This window comes from Elaeis guineensis, chromosome 3, assembly GCF_000442705.2.
Source record: "Elaeis guineensis isolate ETL-2024a chromosome 3, EG11, whole genome shotgun sequence".
In the NCBI taxonomy this organism is placed as follows: Eukaryota; Viridiplantae; Streptophyta; class Magnoliopsida; order Arecales; family Arecaceae; genus Elaeis; species Elaeis guineensis.
In genome coordinates, this window is record NC_025995.2 from 103,912,399 (window position 1) to 103,931,536 (window position 19,138).

The window sequence follows — 19,138 nt, forward strand, 5'->3', positions numbered from 1 at the left end:
CCGTCCAAAGTCTCTCCCGAGCTAGGCGCTTTTTTTTTTTTTTTATAATAAAAGAAAATAAAATATTATTTTTTTATAATTTAAATATAAATATTTTTGATATAATTAATTATTTTAAAATATTAATATAATGATGATTAGGGATGGCAATGGATAGAGTTTGAATAGGATATTGTACTATCCATCTCTAAACCTGAACTTAATATCCAATATCTAAATCTTTTTTAATATTCGATCAAGTAAGAAAAGAAATACTTATCCCCATATTCAATGGGTTTGGAGATATCCACACATAACCTATTTCTCTATATCCAATTCATATTCGTCTCATACCAGTCCTATGCCTAAAAAAATAAACAACCAAAATAATTTTATGCATATTATCAACCAAAACAGAATTACTAATTCAATATAGAACATAATATATAAGGCCAGATTTATAGAAATCGAACATAAAAATAGAATTACAATTTCATATAGAACAAAACTATTAAGTCCATTATTTTATCTATAAAAATTTAGTATAATGCTGAAAAAATAGTAAATTTAAATATTAAATTTTTAAATAATTTTATGAAGTGACAACTGTAACTGCACAAGTTACTTAGCTGCAATATGTGATGAGAATATTTTATTTTTAATTTTTTACTTTAGAACCAAAGCTACTAATTATTTTTATTATAAAATATAAATTAATAATTATATAATATAAAAATAATTATTTATTATATTTAATTACTTTATTGGCTGGTTGACACACACTTGATGTATTTTTTTATTTTTAAACTTAATTTTTATGAGATGAATTAAGGATGAACTAATGTCATGGGATGAATTAAAATTATCTATTTGAAGATAAAATCATAATGAAAAAAAATTATTATTATTGATATTTTGAATAAATTTATATTCTTTATTTTATAAAGATGGAAGGATATTATTTTTAAATAAAACAAAACTACCTCTATTAAAACTTGTTCAAAAAGATAAAAAATTTAAAATTATAATATTTTTAAAATATAAAAATATTAATTATCTTATTCTATAATAAAAAATATTAAGTGAAAAAAGTTTGAGATACTAAAAGATAATAAAAATAAAGAAAAAATATACAAATATAATTCAATTATCGATGAAACAAATATAATTATCACATTAACTATAAATTGAATATTTATATATAGAGATAGATTATATATATATATATATATATATATATATATATATATATGGGTATGGGTTCGGATATTATCTATATCCGTAGGTTCGGATTCGGATTTGGATAGAAACAGCATTACCCCTACCCTATCCATACCCGTGAAAGTCGGTAATTTGGATAAGGCCCTGCTTGGGTTGGCGGGTCGGGGTGGGTTGACCATTTTCTTTTTTTAGCACCAAAATTACCGACCCTTAGGCCTTATCCCCTTTCTACCTTTCAACTGTGTGATGGCCTGAGAAAGAGAGGACTCAGGAGGTCTTGCTCTCGATGCTCCTCGATAGCAAAGAGCTCCTCTCCCGCCTCCCCAGTGTCTTCACCGAAGGGGGTAGCCAGCGACACTGCCGCCACCGCTGCTGTGCTGTCGCCGTCGATGTTGCGAAGGAGGATGACTGCATCACCCTTGATGACGCCATCTGCAGGTCTCTTGGCACTCGCATCGCGGCCCCCGACCCCCCCTCCTTCCCCCACTCCCCGACGAGCGCATCCCGACCCCCCGCGAGCTCCTCCGCGCTCCCCGACGCTTGCATCCCAGCACTGCCCACCACCCTCCCTCCCAGCCCTGACACTCGCATCCCAGCCCCCATGAGCTCCTCCGTGCTCCCCGATGCTTGTATCCCGCCCCCCTCCTCTCCACTCCCCGACGGCGGTGGCATCGCGCTCCCACCCTCCCTCTGCTCCCCGGCGAGCTCCTCCACCCCAGCACCCGCAGCCTGGTCCCCCCCTTTGCGCCCTTCCCTATTACGCCCTCCTTCGCTAATTCCGGCGAGGTCCTCCAACCCGCTCCCCCACCCCCCCTCCCCCTCGGTGGGTTTCCGGCTCCTGCAGGTTTACAGCCACTTTTTTTTTTTTTGAAATTTTGATGGGTTGGCCTGTTTAACTTGTAGCCCATAGCGGATCGGATCGGATTGGGATTTTTCCAACCCGCCAGTTAAACGGGCCAGCCCGTCCCACCCCATTTAGAGGAGGGTCGGGGTAGGTCGGGACGGGGCGGGTTGGGCTAGGTTGGTCCATCTTGATAGCTCTGGTTGAATACTTTTTTATAAAAAAAATGAAAAGAAAAGAAAAAAACAGAGGGAATACAAATCCCTTCAAATCCTTAATCTTTTTTTCCTCCAAATCAAGCAGAATTGGAGAGAAAAGAATGGAAAATTAATGAATCTTTTATAATTCTCATCTTACTCTTTTAATGATAAAGAACGAAATTAATATTATATTTCAATCCTAAGGCTTATTTCAAGCATCTCATCTAAGCCTCATATCCGATTGAGACTCCTGTGAATGAAAAAAATCTACAAAAATAAAAAAATAAAAAAATAAAAAAAATTTTGATTTCTTTCTTGGATTTGTTGGATTCCTTTCAAGAATATAATATTAAAAAAATATTATAATATTTCTTTTTTTCTTTGCTTCCAATCAAAGAAAGAAAGAAATTATTTTCTTTTCTTTCTTTAAACTCTTAATGTATATATATATATATATATATATATATATATATATTTTTTTTTTTTTTTTCTCTCTCCTTATCAATTTATTTTTTTTTTTTCCAAACTCCCAACCAAACGCGTTAGTTATTGTTTTCAAATTGGCTGATTGAGAGGGACTTGGTAAGAATATGGTATAATTTTATTGATGTTCCGACCCATAGCCATTTCCATGATGATTCTCAGGATATTAATGAGTTGCAGGCTTTTGCTGGTGATCTTTCTTAATCATCTGCTTTCAAGTTTGATAGTTCCATCAAGTAAGGTCCTGTACATGTTACGGCTTTGAGTTCCCAAATTGGATTCACAACAAAGTGTTGTTATCATCCGTCTAGGACTGATACTGCTTAAGCTGTCTAGGGAAGGTGCAAACCAGAAAGATTTGGGCCACTTGGTATGCAAGGGAGCAGAAGCTATTAGTAGATTACTTTGAGGTTATCATAAATTGCGAAAAAAAACTTTTCAGTCAAGAATCATGCCAATTGGAGTTGTACAGCCAACTGTTATTATTATGATACATAAAGGACCTGTTTGGTTGACTGAAAGTGGAGGAGAAAAGAGATACTTCTTGAGAAAGAACTTCTTGTTTGGTTAGAGTCTTGAGAGGAGAGAGAATGAAAAAAATATTTCCTATAGAAAGTCACTTCTTACATTTCATGAAAAGAAAAAAATACTTTCTATAGAACGTCACTTCTTACATTTCATGAAAAGTAAAACCCATGAGAAAGATGGATTTTGACATTTTCTGTGACATAAAAAGTAGTAATACTTTTTTTTTCTTAAAATATCTTTTTTAAGATCTATAGCTAAAAATTAATAAAATATCAATAGATGGTTAGAATGAAATACTGAATAATAATATAATATTATATTAATATTATTTTAATATTTATATAAATATAATATTAATATTTATTATATTTTAATATTTACATTAATATAATATTTTTATTAATATTAATATAATATTTATATTAATATAATATTATATTTATATCTATATTAATAATTTTTATATTAAAATATTTATATTATATTAATATAATATTAATATATTAGTATTATATTAACACAATAAATTATTATGATCTAATGTTATATTATAATATATTAATATTACATTATATTAATATAAATATAATATTTATATTTATGAGTAAAAATATATGATTTTATATCTATTAAAGATATAATAAATATTTTATATAATTTTTTCAAAAAAATAGATGCTCATCCAAATATAAATTATTTTATAATAAATTATTTTTTCATGATCAATTAAACATACCAAAATTTTATTCTTTATTTTTTAAAAAATAATTTTTCAAAAAATTACTTTTAAAAAAAAAAAATTTTGTGAACTAAACGAGTCCAAAAGATTTATGTTTGAGACCTAATGTCGTTTAAATTTGGAACTTTAAGTTGTTGGTCTAACGGTTTCCTGATTGTATTATTGTTGCAGCTCCGCTGTCTTGAAGAGAAGCAAAAAGCCCAGAGTTTGTTCTTACTCCATAGCAAGAAAGTAAAAGCCAAACTTTGTGATTCTCTGAGGAAAAGTACAAGTGTTTCTCTGCCGACATTTGTTCGTGGTAGAAAGGAATGACATGTTTTTGAAACTATATAGAATTGAATCCAAAGTCTGCAAACAAATTTATACATTTCAAATAAGATATAGAATATCTAATTTATTCGCAACAGTATCTGGACAACTTTTCCTTCTCGTGGTATCAAACAATGTTAAAACAAAAGCAATTTAAGACATGTTTGTCTTTCAGGAACTACCATATGACCAGTACATATGAAAGTTCTATGGATGTCCAGGAGCTCATTTCACTGCTTTAGAAGGTGAAATACAGAAATATCATATATCAGGCAAAAACGAACAGATCTGCATTCACTGACATCTTCAACTTGTCACAGGAGCTCCACTTCAAGACGACCAGGAAAAATGAAAAAGGCATCCAAGACAGAGATTAAATCAGATGTCTTTCACATGGATTTGCAGTGAAATGTGTATCCTAGAAACGAGAACAGAGATTAATCTCCAATAAAGACCTCTACAGCAAGCTCTCAAGTAAGCCTTCTAGTCCAATATGCATAAGCCTCAAAAGTTTTTTGATTCATGAGCTGTTGATGCCTCAAAACTGTAAGTTTGAATATTCGAAGCCTAAATAGACCTGTTAGAATTAAAGAAGCCTCTTCTTCAACATATTATATCTCCATAAGCTCCTCGCCGAAAACTACAGTGCTACATCACCCAAGGTTAAACCAGTCAAAAAAGACTCAACCTACAATTTCCATGAGTGCGTAAAAAGCATAGTATGGATCAAGTTGAATCAATATTTATCACTTATTTACCATGAGCAGTTCAGGTATTATATACTTATTTACCATAAGCAGCAACATCAAATCGATCCACTATGTTGTCAACCACAAAATGTATTCACTCACACAGGTGCCCTATGTTGTTCAAATCTTCTATCAGTAACCATTATTCTTAGAGCAGTCTCAAAGATACCAAAACTTAAGGGCAGTCCTCCTGGATGTTAGATGTAGACAATAATTAGATTAGCCTCCAAAATGAGGTGGAGTCAAATCATGTACCTAGAGACATCTTGGGGTTATTCAATAATGCCTAAGAGAATACTGCTTTCTAAAGATCTTTCCAAAAACCAAAGGTGTTACTGAGCTAAAATTTGGGGGTCATTATCTCCAAGCACCAAATTCACCTTCAATGAAACCATAGGTAAGCTTCAGAAGGGTATAGCCAGAGTATAACTACATAGTGCCTATCTTGATTTTCTTCTCTTGTTCATTGGACTCAGTCCTAGTGTCAACTTTGAAGGTTGTGTTATAAACCCCTTAACCTTTCACATTCGCCCCTATATAAACTTTTACCAAAACATTGGAATATTGCTAAAAATGTTGAACCCAAATATTTCTAGAGCGAGCCTACAAAGTCAGTAATTACCACTGAAATACCAAGGCAACACTCAAGACATAAGTGTCTAACAATTTTGACCTGTAAACACCATCAAACTGCAGGACTAGGCTATTAGATTTAATCTGTGGATAGCCTGTCATCATATAATCCTTCTACTAAAGATTGAAGTTCTACAACCATTTCAAAACAACCATTTCAAACTCAAGAAGTACAAGATGGTTGTCACATTTGAGTTCTAATGGGTAGAGGAACTTGCTTTTCAGAAACTCTTAAAGAATGGTAATCTTGCAACCAAACAACAATGCAAAATCACTGAAGATGTGGGAGCACTCTGCTTCAAAAACTGACCAGTGAAGAGCTAGACCAGATTGTCTTCGAGCACAACCTACAAATGGTTCCCAGAACACATGATCAATATGGGCACTTCTATAATAAAGTTTGATAAATTACTAGCAAAACCCGTAGCTGAGACAGTCAAATACCATTACCAATCCACAATGTCTAAGACTTTTCCAACTGCACACAACTTCCATCTCTAGAGATCCTAATGTTGACTGTAACATCTTCAGGATCATCTTGTATGCACCTGACACAAGACAAAGCTCTAAAATCTTCACCTTAGATAACCCATCCCTAAATATGATATGCCGCAGGAATCTTTTGTCTTCATGAGAACTGGGAAGCACATAAAGGATAATATGTTTTGGACCATTAACACATCTGAAAACAAACCAGAGATGCTCCTATAAACACAGATATGCAAAAATAAATCCTGGTCAATAGACAATTACCTTCCCCCAGCTGAATATAGAAATGCTCTTGATATCAAGATAAGCCTGAAACTTGTGCTGAATTTAACCATTCAAATGGTAATCTAGACGCTGGTTATGAAGATTCCACCACACTTGGACATTATCAATAAAACCAACCAGCTTCAACTGATGAAAATTATGGACACAATCATCTACCTAATGACCACTCAACCAAATAAAGCTCTTATGGTTAGTTCACTGAATTCTCATACTATTGAAGCTCCTCATTGGGATGCAATTTGTTGATTTCCAAGTCACCTTAAAGGAGTACCAATATCATATCTAGGTGATTTGCCCTCATAACATCAAGAGTTAGTCCATCTTGAATAAGATCTTCATATGTAAGATCAACTAGTTCATTTGTTGAGGTAGTTTAATCACTTATAGGAGCGAAAAGGGAACATGTTAGCCAGATGTAGTGCCAAGGTTGAAAACAAGGCAAAGGTTCCGATGGAATGAGTGATTATGGCACAAAACTACGGAATAGATGGTATTTCATGGATGATCAATTAATGGCCATGAATTATGAATACGACACATTACTGATATTGTTTTTTATCCTTTTCCTTTACGAGACAAAAATATAAACTTTAATGATTATTTTATTTTAGATGTAACTGTAAGAAAGAAAAGTAGATCTCCATGCATGGTATATCTCCATGCATGAAACATGAAAATCAACTGAGAATTCTTTTTGGTTGTCATCAAATTTAGTTGCACATTTCAAAGTTGTGCATCAGGAATATTTACATAAAATGATTGAAGAGAAATTAAAGATTCTTTCATATTTTGGATCTGATTAGATGATGCAGATTGAATCAGATTAGGGCATTATACTATATACCTTAATAGTGAAGCTCCTAAGGCTTATCATAGCTTATTTTACTTTATAAGGGCAAATTAAACATCAATGGCACTCCAGTCATTCTCTTGCCCCTCATTTACGTTAGCTAAGAACAAATACACAAAAAGTTATGGCACGGATTTAAGATCACCATATGCAGCCTCTTCCTTGTCCTCTCCACACCTTACTTCTTTTGTTTTCTCCTTACTTCAATTAACATTATAGATGATCACATTTTCCTACCATGAGGGAAATTGAAGGACTTGAAGACATAACCTCGAACAAGTGGTCTACGAGTTGAGGGCTGGCTGCAATAAACATTTACAAGCCAAAATCTCTAAGTGGTTTGGCAGATTCGTGACATTGTGCACCCAAGAGGATTATTCCATCTCAACTTAGCACTACCCAACCCTTTCCAATATTCAACAGAAAATGCTCCCCATGTCAACCACGGCTTCCGATAAACAGAAACAGAACCCATCAACCCCAGATTCGTGAACCCCAGATTCAATAGTTCTCAAATTTTTATAACAACATTTTATGTCCTATTGATAGCTCTGATCGGGAAGTAACTTGTGACCGCACCCACCACATGTTTGTCACTAGGTCTGAACGCTCAAATATTCGTTCTTACTTCACTTAATCCTCTGGGTGGCACATTCAACCAAGTAAAACCAAACCATGTAATCAAAAAGAAACCAAGAGCAAATGCTTACATATTTAAATTTCCTGCCCCATGCTAGCTACACGGGCTCCAAGCAGAAGTTACCTTAAACCTTGATTCCGCTGGATCGTGGAATCTCAGCAACCCTATGCAGCGGCCGCTGTCGACTTCTCCCAAAACTTATGGGGGAAATTTGTGAATGCTTAAAAATTGAAAGAAAGGCAGGAATTCGAGCGTTGGGAGAGTTTTAAGAGTCCAACAAGAGCTCCGACTGATCCTTTTGTTGTTGAAGCTGTCCCCTCTTCTTCATTTCGTTCTCGTACTCGATCAATCTCTCCTTCATCTTTTCCTGGACCATAACCCGCAATAATATGAGAAGGTTAATGAAGAAGTCTATTAATTTAGGAAGGACTGAGAGGAAAGCGAGAAAGAGAAGGGTTGCCTTGAAGCTGGTCTCGACGCGGTGCATGACGTAGAAGCCGAGGATTCCACCAAGAATGGTACCCGTCATTATTCGGAAGTAAGCCCACCGATGCGACGCCATCTCCACTTCCCCGTTTTTTTTTTTTTTGATAAGCAAACGGGAGTTGGAGGGGGGCGACCCGGCGCATCTACCTCCCCTGCTGCAGAATCTCCGAGCTACAAAACGGCAACTCCTTCAAACATCCTGGAGTTTTGGGCTAAAAATTCTGAAAAATGGAACCTGTGGGCTGAGAAGGGATTGGATACGGATAGAGTATAGCCATATTTATGTTTATTTTATGTGACAAATACAGATATAGAAAAAATATTAATCAGATACGAATATTTATATATATATATATATATATATATATATATATATATATATATATATATATATATATATATATATATATATATCATTTTAAATAGATACAAATATAAATCAAATATTAAAAATATAAATATAAATTAGATAATTAAATTTTATCATTATGAAAGATATTATCAAGTAGATGATAAATTTAGTTAACTAGCTTAGAACCCTGTGCGATACACGACATATATTTATTTCTTCAAATAATATTTTTATAAATTAAAAATCTAACCTAATATAAATAACATCATAGATGATATTAAATATTCTAAATAAAAATATAAATTCAAAATATTTAAATAACATAATAATAAAAAATAACATAATCATTTCTGTCCAATGTTGCTTCCATTGATAACTTCAGTTTCTATAATCTTAGAAAATAATCTTGTAATTACCAATCTAGTACCGTTACAAAAATCAGCATTTTGATTCAAATTTTTTTAGTAATATCACTGGTATCCTTTTCTTTAACTTTAACTCATGATTTGGAAATTCAAAAAAATTTAGAGAATTAAAAAACTTAATAAAATATAAAAGATCTTCTTTTGCACAGTTAGATGATGTCTTGCAAATTGAATCTGCACTTAAGTAAACAACTTCTTCTGCAAATATTGAAGAAAGTATTCTCTCATTTAGTACATCAACAATTTTATTTGTAGGTGCAAGAATAGCTCTCTCATTTAAATACTCTCTATCATGTAATTTTGAACTCAAATCAGAATAGATATTCTGTATTATATTATTATGTATATCATTTTATGGTATTATGATAAAATCCGATGAAAATTTAATCAAGTAGTCCCCATCTTCATCACCAATATCACCATTGCCAATTTTCAGTGTCCAATTACTGAACTGAAAAATATCTTGAGTATTTATGATAGAATTTTTTTCGTTCATCAATCTCGTATTAGTTTGTAATTTAAATATATGACAATGGTTCCATAAATATGATCTATTAATAGAAACTTGAATAATATCTTCTCTTCGACCTTTAGGAACAACAGGCAGAATCTATCTAAAATCTCCATCAAGAAGTACTATCTTTCCTCCAAAAAGTTTATATATATTCTTAGGATCTACGTGCCATAAAATATCTCTTAAACTTCTATCCACAGCTTTGAAATAATATCTGTAAGCCATTGGAGTATCATCCCAGATAATAATTCTTGCACTTATGATTAATTCTGTGATCTCTTTCAAATGCTCTCTTTTTTTATAAATTTACAGATGATTCACTAATCTCACAATAATCACTTTTCTAGTCTTTCACTCTCTAAAATATAATTTTTTTTATAAATTGATCGATAAATATAATTTAACCCATACTTTTTCTTATTTATTTAAACTTTGAGCTATAAATTATTACTAAACCCTAAATTAGAAAACTAAATAAAATTTCCAAATAAAGCATTCCAACTTCTTTCCCTAAAATCCTACTCTTCTCCCTCCTCTCTCTTCTTTTACTAGCGAAGAAAAATAGAACGCAGCCTCTCCTCTCTTTAACAATGTTCATTATTTCTTTTTTCACATTCTTCTCCTTCCTCCTCCTAACCTTCACCCAACTCCCATCCTCCACCCATACTCTCACCCACAATAGGAAAGCCCTCCACTACCTCCACCTTTCCACTTCCTTCCCTAAATACCGCCGCCCACTCATATACCACCCCCTCTAGCTCCGCTGCCGCCAGCCCCGCCCACCTCTCCAGCACCACCGCCGGTGTCACCATCAGCACCTCCCTCGCCATCTCCACATGGGGATGAGGCAGAACTTCTCCTCGCCAGTGGCATCGTCGAGGTTCTTCATTCAGATGGAGATGGAGGCGATGTTGGACTTTTGATGGGAGCACGGAGCTCCTAGCAGACCTGGTCGATCCAGGCCTTGAGAGAGGAGAGCTTATGGACGGCCTCATCCTGGAGGCTCTCGCGGGCAAGGTCGATGGGATCCGGGATGCATGCTGAGAGCACGCTCGCACTCCTGGATAACCTCCTCGTAACCGCGGCCGTCAGTGGTAGCCTCATAAAGGAGGTTGGCGTAGAAGTGGGCAAACTCGATGGAGGAGGGGGAAGGGCGACGGTGCGCTGGGCGGAGTCGATGGTAGTGCGGAGGTGCTGCGGCTCGCATTGGAATCATCTAGGAGAGCTGCGACCTTCACCTGAACGATGCCGTGGATGCGGTGGAGCAGGGAGGACTCGCATTGGAGACATGCGTCCCGCATCAACCGGAGGGCCTTCTTGTGGTTCCCACGTCTGCTCTGGCCATGATTTTCAGCGCCCCCTGCTGGCCCTCTCCGCTCACCCCACCTCCGCTCCGGTCGTCGCCAGCATGCGGATGTACTCCTCCGAGCTCTACTCCCCTTCGCCCACCTTCTGGTTCTCTATCCTCAGGAGTCTCAATCAGGTAGAAGGCTTGAAGAAGTAGCTAAACAGGGAACCTCACGCACGATCGAATAGAAAAATTTGGGCGATCCACGCGGCTGCCTCCCCTTGTTTTTAAACATCCATGTGTCAAACGGAGGTTTCTCCACCGAGAGACCTTCATTTTAATATATATATATATATATATATATATATATATATATATATATATATATATATATATACTAGATAACATATTGATACGATTATATATTTCTCTTAAAAGTATATAAGTGCTATATAAAATTAGATATAGTTATAAATAGAATCTGATATTCGGATATGGATCGGATGGTTATTTATCCTATATCCAAATTTATTTTTTTTTATAGATATAGATATGAATATGGCTATTAATTAGATGCTTAAATTTTTATCTATATCTTGATAGATTCGGATATAAAAATAAATTCAAACTGATAGTATCTAATCTACTTTCATCCTTACTTGTTAGCTTATATAATTTCTATTTTCTAAAAATCTATCCAAACCTATTTTAGCATCTGGGCTGTAGGAAAAAAAGATTTTTTTGTCTTCTCATAGATTTTAGGATAGATGGAGTTTGGTTGAATAGGACCATACTTAAATAGGCGATCCAATCCATGAATTCTAATTTTTAGCCTAATCCTGTAAGAATAGCCAAATGACCCTTAAGCCTTAATGATATAAATTATAGCTAATGATCGATTATTAATTTTGAATTTGACAAAAATATATATCCTTTTCTCTTAAAATAGATGATTCCTTTTGAGAGATCTATTCTTCTGAGATCCAAAATCGATAACTAATCATTTAAATTGAAAATCCACACTATTGATGATGATTTATATAATTAAAAATATCTTTAATTAAAGAATTATATGTTTTGATGGTTTTTAATATGTACACCAAGTTGACAAGAAGAAGGTATGACAAGGCATGAGATAAGAGGTATGACAATCTATGGAGTGCAAGAGGTATGGCAATGCATAGCAAAAGAGAGTCACTAGATAGGAGGGAATAATAGGTGATGAATTTATGGGCTATTCACTTAAGTACTATCTTTACAATGTTGTAAGATTCATGAGAATATTTGGTATTAACCATGTCATTGACTTTTTAAAACAACAGAGTGTTGGAGTTAGATGATTTTAGCATGCAGAAATTTTTTCATCTCATGAAAATACAGCAAAAATATAGATTAAAATTTTAATCTATTACATGTCTTACATCACATCTAATATTACCTAAAAAGAATCTAACATGCATGATAAAATCAGATTTATAGATCTGAAAATAGAAATAAAAAGATTAAAAACTTATATTGGGATCGCTATCCTCTTGTAAGCTAGATTTAGATCGAATCTTGATTCTGTTTGAAGCCACACACGTGCCTGACTTCTACAGATATCCACATAAGGATGAGGTGAGTCTAAAGCCTTCTTGATCATCGAGGTGTTAGTCTCTTTCAGATCTGCTTCGAACAATTGGATCTAGTCGTAGAAGAAGATAGCACGAATACTTTTGCATAGGACCTCGAAGAAGATGCAAGAAGAGAATCCTTTCTCTTCTTCTTCTCTCTTTTCTTTTTCTCTCCTTTTTCTCTCTTATTTTTCTTTATTTTTCTCTCTTATTTTTGTGGAAAATCTGATGGAATTGTGGTTGGGGCATCCAAGAGATGGAACACCCTTCTTTTAGGCACAAGGGTGGGCGGCCATGATGAGTCACACGTCTAACCCTAGAAAGAATCCAAGTCCTCCTCAATCTCTATGTCAAAAATAAGAGAAATAAATTAAATAAATTTCTAATGTAATTCTCAATCAATCAAAATTTAATTAATTTTTAAATTAAACAAAAAAGAGAATCTCAGAAGGATGGGGCGCCAACCATTGGCGCCCCTCGCCCCTCCTTTTCCTACGTGCGCTAGGAGAAGGGCACTATCTTCTCCTCTTTTTCATGCAGAAAAGGAGAGAGAATCTTAGTCAAATTGAGATTCTCTTAACCTAAGCTAATTAGGTGAGGTCCAGGATCAATTTGGGTTTGGTTCGAATCCAATTGAATTTGATTCGAATCTAATTCGAAAAGACTGTCAATTCTAATCCAATGAGGATTAGAATCCAAATCCAACTTGAATTATTAACTCCAATTAGCTTTAAATTAAGTCAAATCTAATTAAGTTAAATTTTATTTAAATTAATTAAGACTTGATCCATAATTTAATTATGTTAAACTACATTGCAACATTTGCAATTAAGACCCTTATGCTAACAATTAACGGTTACTATATTTGTAACTCTTACAAATTGATCCAAATTATCAATCCAATTAATAATTTGATCTTGATCCAATCTAATGACTTGGTCAACCCCTTTTGTATGTGATCCTATAGATTCAATTCTGTTTAGTAGTGAGACTTACAATGATCTCTATCAAAGTAACATCAAAAATTCTTTTCGATGGATCGAAACAATTCCAACTCACACCCTTAAAGGATCATCGATCCAGAATGATTTTAGTGAGTTCTCACAATCTACCAATGACATATAGCAATATATAGTGACAACTCAGTAGAACTAAAAGTACAATCTCTAGGTATAGTTACCATGTGATTTAGTTCTTCTATTGAGAGTTCCAACAGGAGGCAGGTCATGAAAACTTATCAAACTCTAAGCATCCGTCATATGCAAGACTTAATTAGCTTGAGCCCAATTATGAATTCCATAGAAATTTCTTTCTATTATTACGCTGCTGTAGTCACAGACTTAAGGACTCAGCTTTTTAGGTTGTATAGGACTACTCCTTAACTACTAAGGTCGATAGATTCCCTATGAGTGCACATCCTACTCTTACAGTAAATCTACTACAGCTAACAAACACTGTAAGATCTCGAATGGCTAGGGATCATGTTTATTTGTTGTCGAACTATAGCAATTTGATTGTAAGTAGTCAAGGCACTATAGGTCAGAGAACCACTCACACAACTATAGCATCGAGATAGTTACTGATGAGTGAGTAGGCATTCAAGTAATTTCTCGTTCTTGATCATGCTCAGTACCGTTGTTCTCTAACAACTACATGTACTTTCACTCCAATGTCTTTATATTGTAGACTCGAGACTCGTCTATCCTAAAGAAAAGTGATCCGTGCACCGATCTTGATGGATCAACCACCATCCCTGTGATGATTCAATGATTGGAAGCAATTTAGGAGTTAATCTATAATGACATATATCTCAAATTCTTAACTCTTGAGAATATATGTCATTGTCCATTAACCTCTTGGACCATTCAGAGACACATTATATATGAATAGATAAAAAAAATATCTATTTTATTAATTTCATCATATTGAGTATAAAATATATTCTAAAATAATATAATATGTCGGTCAATAATTGACTTTACAGATCATTCATCTAACACAGAGGATTAGTGACAAACATTAGACTGATGACATGCTAGAAGTTATGTATGCATTTTATATTCCAACTTCATTTTATGTTGCCAGATAGTACACGGCTTATGTAAATTTTTTTACAAGTATTCCTTTTTTTTTAGATAATAAATTTTTCTTTAGGGGAACTCTGTCTTTCCTAAAATTTCACTGAATTTTGTCCAATCATGCTTTTTCTAAACCATCAAGGTTGACAAACGGGAGGAATGATAAAGGCATAGGAGAGAAGGCGGTAATACAAGATGTATGGGAGAGGAGATACGGCAATGCGTAGGAGAGGAGAGGGACTGCATGGGAGGAGTATGTGATGAATTAATCGACGATCCACTTAAGCATCAGCTTTACTGTGCTATAAGATTTGTAAGACAATAGAGCGCTGAACATATGGATGATCTTTTTAACATTAGGGGACTAGTGACAAAAATTAGATCGGCAATGCACCAAAAGTCATGTAAGCATTTTGTAGATCTCATAATCTATTGGTTTTTCTCCCTTCATAAATTTATTTTCCAAGTTCATTTTATACGTACTATGACCTGGCAATTAGCTTACATAATTACAAGTATTTCCTTTTCTGGAAAATGCCTTTTATCTCACCGAAATTTGTTGCAATAACATTTTCCTTAACTGTTATAGGCAAAGCTGACATTTCAGCCCCTGAAAAGCAAGCCATGCTTGATACCTTAGTTATGGGGAGATTATTGGATTAATGTAGCAGCATCCATTTCTTTAAACATTTGTGCATGTGAGGGCTGGTGTAATTAAACTTTTGATGGTTTCGAATAGAGACGGGTTTTTGACATCATAGATACCAGCTAGACAAATTTAAAACATGTAAAATCGCATATAAAAGTGTTAGACAAGCCCGTTGCTACATCTTTATACAAATAAGCACATATAATTTTCCAGTCTAAACAATACCATTATTTCTCAGACAAAGTTTTCCAATCTGAATCCCAATTACAGCATCATTTATCCACAAGCACCGGATCTAAAAAATATTTACAGATAATAAGTCCAGCATTTTGTCTCTGAGAATAGATAAATGAGTCCATTATATACCATAGCCATGCTTCATGCAACGTTTTAGTGGTTCTTTTCTATACGATGTTAGACATGGAACCCATGATCGAAATGTGATCAGTACAATGCCAAATGAAATTATAGCATGGAGAAGCGCAGTTTAACCGACTCAAAGGATTCGAGGTTTTGCCGCAAGAATTAGATTCAATTTCTTGTGTGCGGTAAGTCCAGTTGATTCAGTCATTTCCAGTGACTCCTCTTTCATCCCATCAGGCAAGTCCCAATCAAAATGATGCAACAAATTGGCCAGAGCAAGCTCGATGGTGGAGATCGCAAAACCAATGCCAGGACAGCCTCTTCGGCCAGCACCAAATGGTATAAATTGGAAATCCTGCCCTTTGAAATCCACGGAACTGTTCAGAAACCTATCAGGCCAAAATTCCTCGGCCCTCTCCCATGATCTGGGATCCCTCGCAATTGCCCAAGCATTGATCACGACTCTAGTCCCTGCTGGAATGTCATAGCCCTGCAACTTGGTGTCTTCGATTGATTCCCGGGGAACCAGCAAAGAAATTGGTGGGTGCAGCCTTAGAGCCTCTTTGATCACTGCCTTCAAGTAGTTCATCTCATCTAGTAACTCCTCTTCTATCTTCTCTTTTAATCCAACGACCTTTCTTACTTCCTCTTGCACTCTGTTCATATCTCTCGGGTGTCTGACAAGCTCTGCCATTACCCATTCTATCACCGTATATGTCGTGTCCGTACCAGCAGCAAACATATCCTGTCAAAATAGAGATATTGCATCATGAGGAATTATGGACAAAGTAAAATACTTTCCAAATTTTATTGATTGAAAGAGTAGCTACAAATGGTAGAGAGTACTACTTTCAAAATTTTCAAATACGTTAGCCGAAAGGATAAAAATGAGTAGGACAGAGGGGGCTTACCATAATAAGAGCCTTGATACTGTCCTTGCCGAGAGAACTGCCGATGCTATGATCCTTATCATCGTCGAGGGAGAGCAGAACATCAACAAAGTCGCCGCTGTCCTTATAAGCATCACCTCCAGCACTCTTATCATGGAGGTGGTCCTCTATTACTCTGTCAATCAAACAGTCTATCTGTTTGGAGGTGTTCCTTACCCTTGCATCCAAGCCTCTCAACCAATCAACCCAACCCAGCCATGGAATGAAGTCCCTCATAGGGAACGTTCCCAACAGTGCCGTGAACTCACTAAGCATTTCCCGGACGCCGTTCTCTCCACCCTCCTCCTCGTGGTACTTCCTCCCAAATGCCACTCGGCAGATTATGTCGTAGGTAAGGGTAGAGATCAACTTGCTAAGATTCACAGGTTGCGTGCTTGAGGCGGCGCGACGAACGTCATCAATCATCGCCGCTACCTCTTCTTCTCTAACCAACCGATAGGATTGCACCCTCCTGAGGCCGAGTAGGTGGACGACGCAGATTCGCCTCACCTGTCGCCAGTACTCGCCGTATGGCGAGAAGGCAACGTCATGAGAATTGTATAAAAGCCCGTCGGCCATGCTCGACTTGGGCCGACTCGCAAAGGCAAGGTCTTGGGTCTTCATGACTTCCTGAGCTGCTTGAGGTGAGGAGACGATGACGGTGGGGATGCGGCCGAAGTGGAAGAGCATCACAGGGCCATACTTCTCGGAGAGCGACTGCAAGGAGCGGTGCGCGAGGGAGCCGAGCTGATGGAGGTTGCCGATGACGGGAACCCTTGGTGGGGAGGGAAGAGATCTGAGCTCTCCCCTCTTTGATTGCAGAGCTTTCTTGGGGCCGGAGAAGATAAAATAGGAGACCAACAAGGAGAGGAGGAAGGAGTTGATCAAAAGGGTGTAGTTCTGGTGAAACCAATGGAGCAATGAAACAATTAGAGGCATCATTTCTCTGCAGCTAGATGGTCTAGAGTCGTGATTTGTGGGTTGGAACTAGGAAATGGAATTGGCCTTGGAGAGTTAGCTGGGTGTTCGACTCCCTGTTTTTTGTCTGATGTATGTGGACAGGTGGAGAGCCAATCTTCCATGCGGAGACCGACAGGCACACCGCCTGAAGCCTCTGGAACATTTCCCACTCGAGATAGAGAAGTTGTGGCTGAATTTTCCATCTTTCCTTCTATGTGGCATGGAGAGGCCATAGAAGGAACAAACACGTAAAAGGAATTCGGCAGACAGGATTTTATCCAAAGAGGAATAAGGAAGAGAAAGGAAGCCCCGTCCTTTTCCAAACGCACTGGCCGGCTGTATCGTACTGACACCACAGGCGTAAACTTGTGCACCATAGGTTAAACGTGATGTTTCAATGTCCACCATGCATGACGTCTCCGGCACGCAATGGAAAATAGAGTTTCCACTCTACATGGAGGAATTTAAGAGTATCCGATGTTAGAATTTGACGTCTTAAGATTCGATCTATGCTGAGCCCACAACGAGATCCACGATGATGAACGGAGTCTAACGAGTCTAAGATCAATCCAAATAAAGTCTAGACAGAGAAATTATGTGTGAAAGAAGATCAGAACGTGATGGCACGATCCACGAAGCGATGGAGGCCAGCAGTGGACCGGCAAAGGCCGTAGAGGAGCGAGCGCATGCGGGCCGGATGCAGGTGTGTGGCCCAGTGCAGACGTGCGCGGGTGCACGCGGGCTGACCCAATGGATGTGCGACCCGTAAGCAACAGGCAGTCCAGGCCGTATTTTCTCCTTCCGGTCCACAGTGGACCGGTTCCTGTTATAGCGGTAGTCCGTAGATCTCTAAGAGGTCCACGGCTAAAAATTGCAGTGCTGAAAACTATAGCATAGCTATAGTGAAATTTGAGTTCGGCAGATATGGGTTCGAGCGTGGAGGTGCGGATCCAATAACTCTTAAGGCGCTAGGAGTTGTTGTTTGAATAGGATTCAGATACTCGTTTGAAGCCCGATTCGAACTCTATTTTCAACATAATTTCATGCATGGTTTGGGCTATAAATTGAGACGTACTGTTGAAAGTAGCTAAGGCATAGCCAAAAGAAGCAGTTCGGTAGGCAGCAGTAGCAGGCTCTGGAGAGGTGCTGACAGAAAGCAGGAGTAGACGCTACAAGCAGACTATCAGGCAGCAAATAATGATCATTTCAGAGGTTTAGGGGATCTTCTTAGAGAGAGAACTTTTGTGAGAGAGACCTTCTTGTGAGAGAGAGATTGGATGTACAAAGGTTGAGGGTGTGATCTCTTCTTGTAATTTTTTCTTTTTCACAGTGAAGCTTGCATGTCCCATGGAGTCGAGCCTTTCGACTGATCTATGTATTTGATTGTATTTCTGTTTTATTTTTGCTTTCTTTTTACTGCGATGCATGGTATCGAAAAGGTCCTATGGAGGTGGTGTCCTGACTAAACATCCCCAACAAATGGTATCAGAGCGAGGCGGTACCAAAATACAGATTGTGGCAGTGATGAGCAAGAT

The 19,138-nt window shown here is 36.7% G+C and overlaps 1 protein-coding gene and 1 long non-coding RNA gene across 2 annotated transcripts; both read right to left on the bottom strand.

The window, feature by feature from the left end:
- Positions 1-4,358: 4,358 nt before the first annotated feature.
- On the bottom strand, positions 4,359-8,711 carry LOC140856556 (uncharacterized). The gene is made up of 3 exons (XR_012139893.1): positions 8,407-8,711; positions 8,070-8,313; positions 4,359-4,948 (listed from the first exon to the last, which is right to left on the bottom strand). It is a non-coding gene; the product is annotated as an uncharacterized lncRNA (long non-coding RNA).
- Positions 8,712-15,508: 6,797 nt separating this feature from the next.
- Positions 15,509-17,672, bottom strand: LOC105041286 (cytochrome P450 71A1). Its single transcript, XM_010918186.4, has 2 exons — positions 16,626-17,672; positions 15,509-16,459 (listed from the first exon to the last, which is right to left on the bottom strand). Exons 1-2 carry the CDS (start codon positions 17,583-17,585, stop codon positions 15,848-15,850), a joined length of 1,572 nt encoding a protein of 523 aa, XP_010916488.1. The 5' UTR covers positions 17,586-17,672; the 3' UTR covers positions 15,509-15,847.
- Positions 17,673-19,138: the final 1,466 nt, after the last annotated feature.

Coding starts and splice junctions, on each gene's coding strand:
- LOC105041286 (XM_010918186.4), bottom strand. CDS start 17,585: ATGATGCCTCTAATTGTTTCATTGCTCCATTGGTTTCACCAGAACTAC. Junction 16,460..16,625: donor GTATCAAGGCTCTTATTATG/GTAAGCCCCCTC, acceptor CTATTTTGACAG/GATATGTTTGCTGCTGGTAC.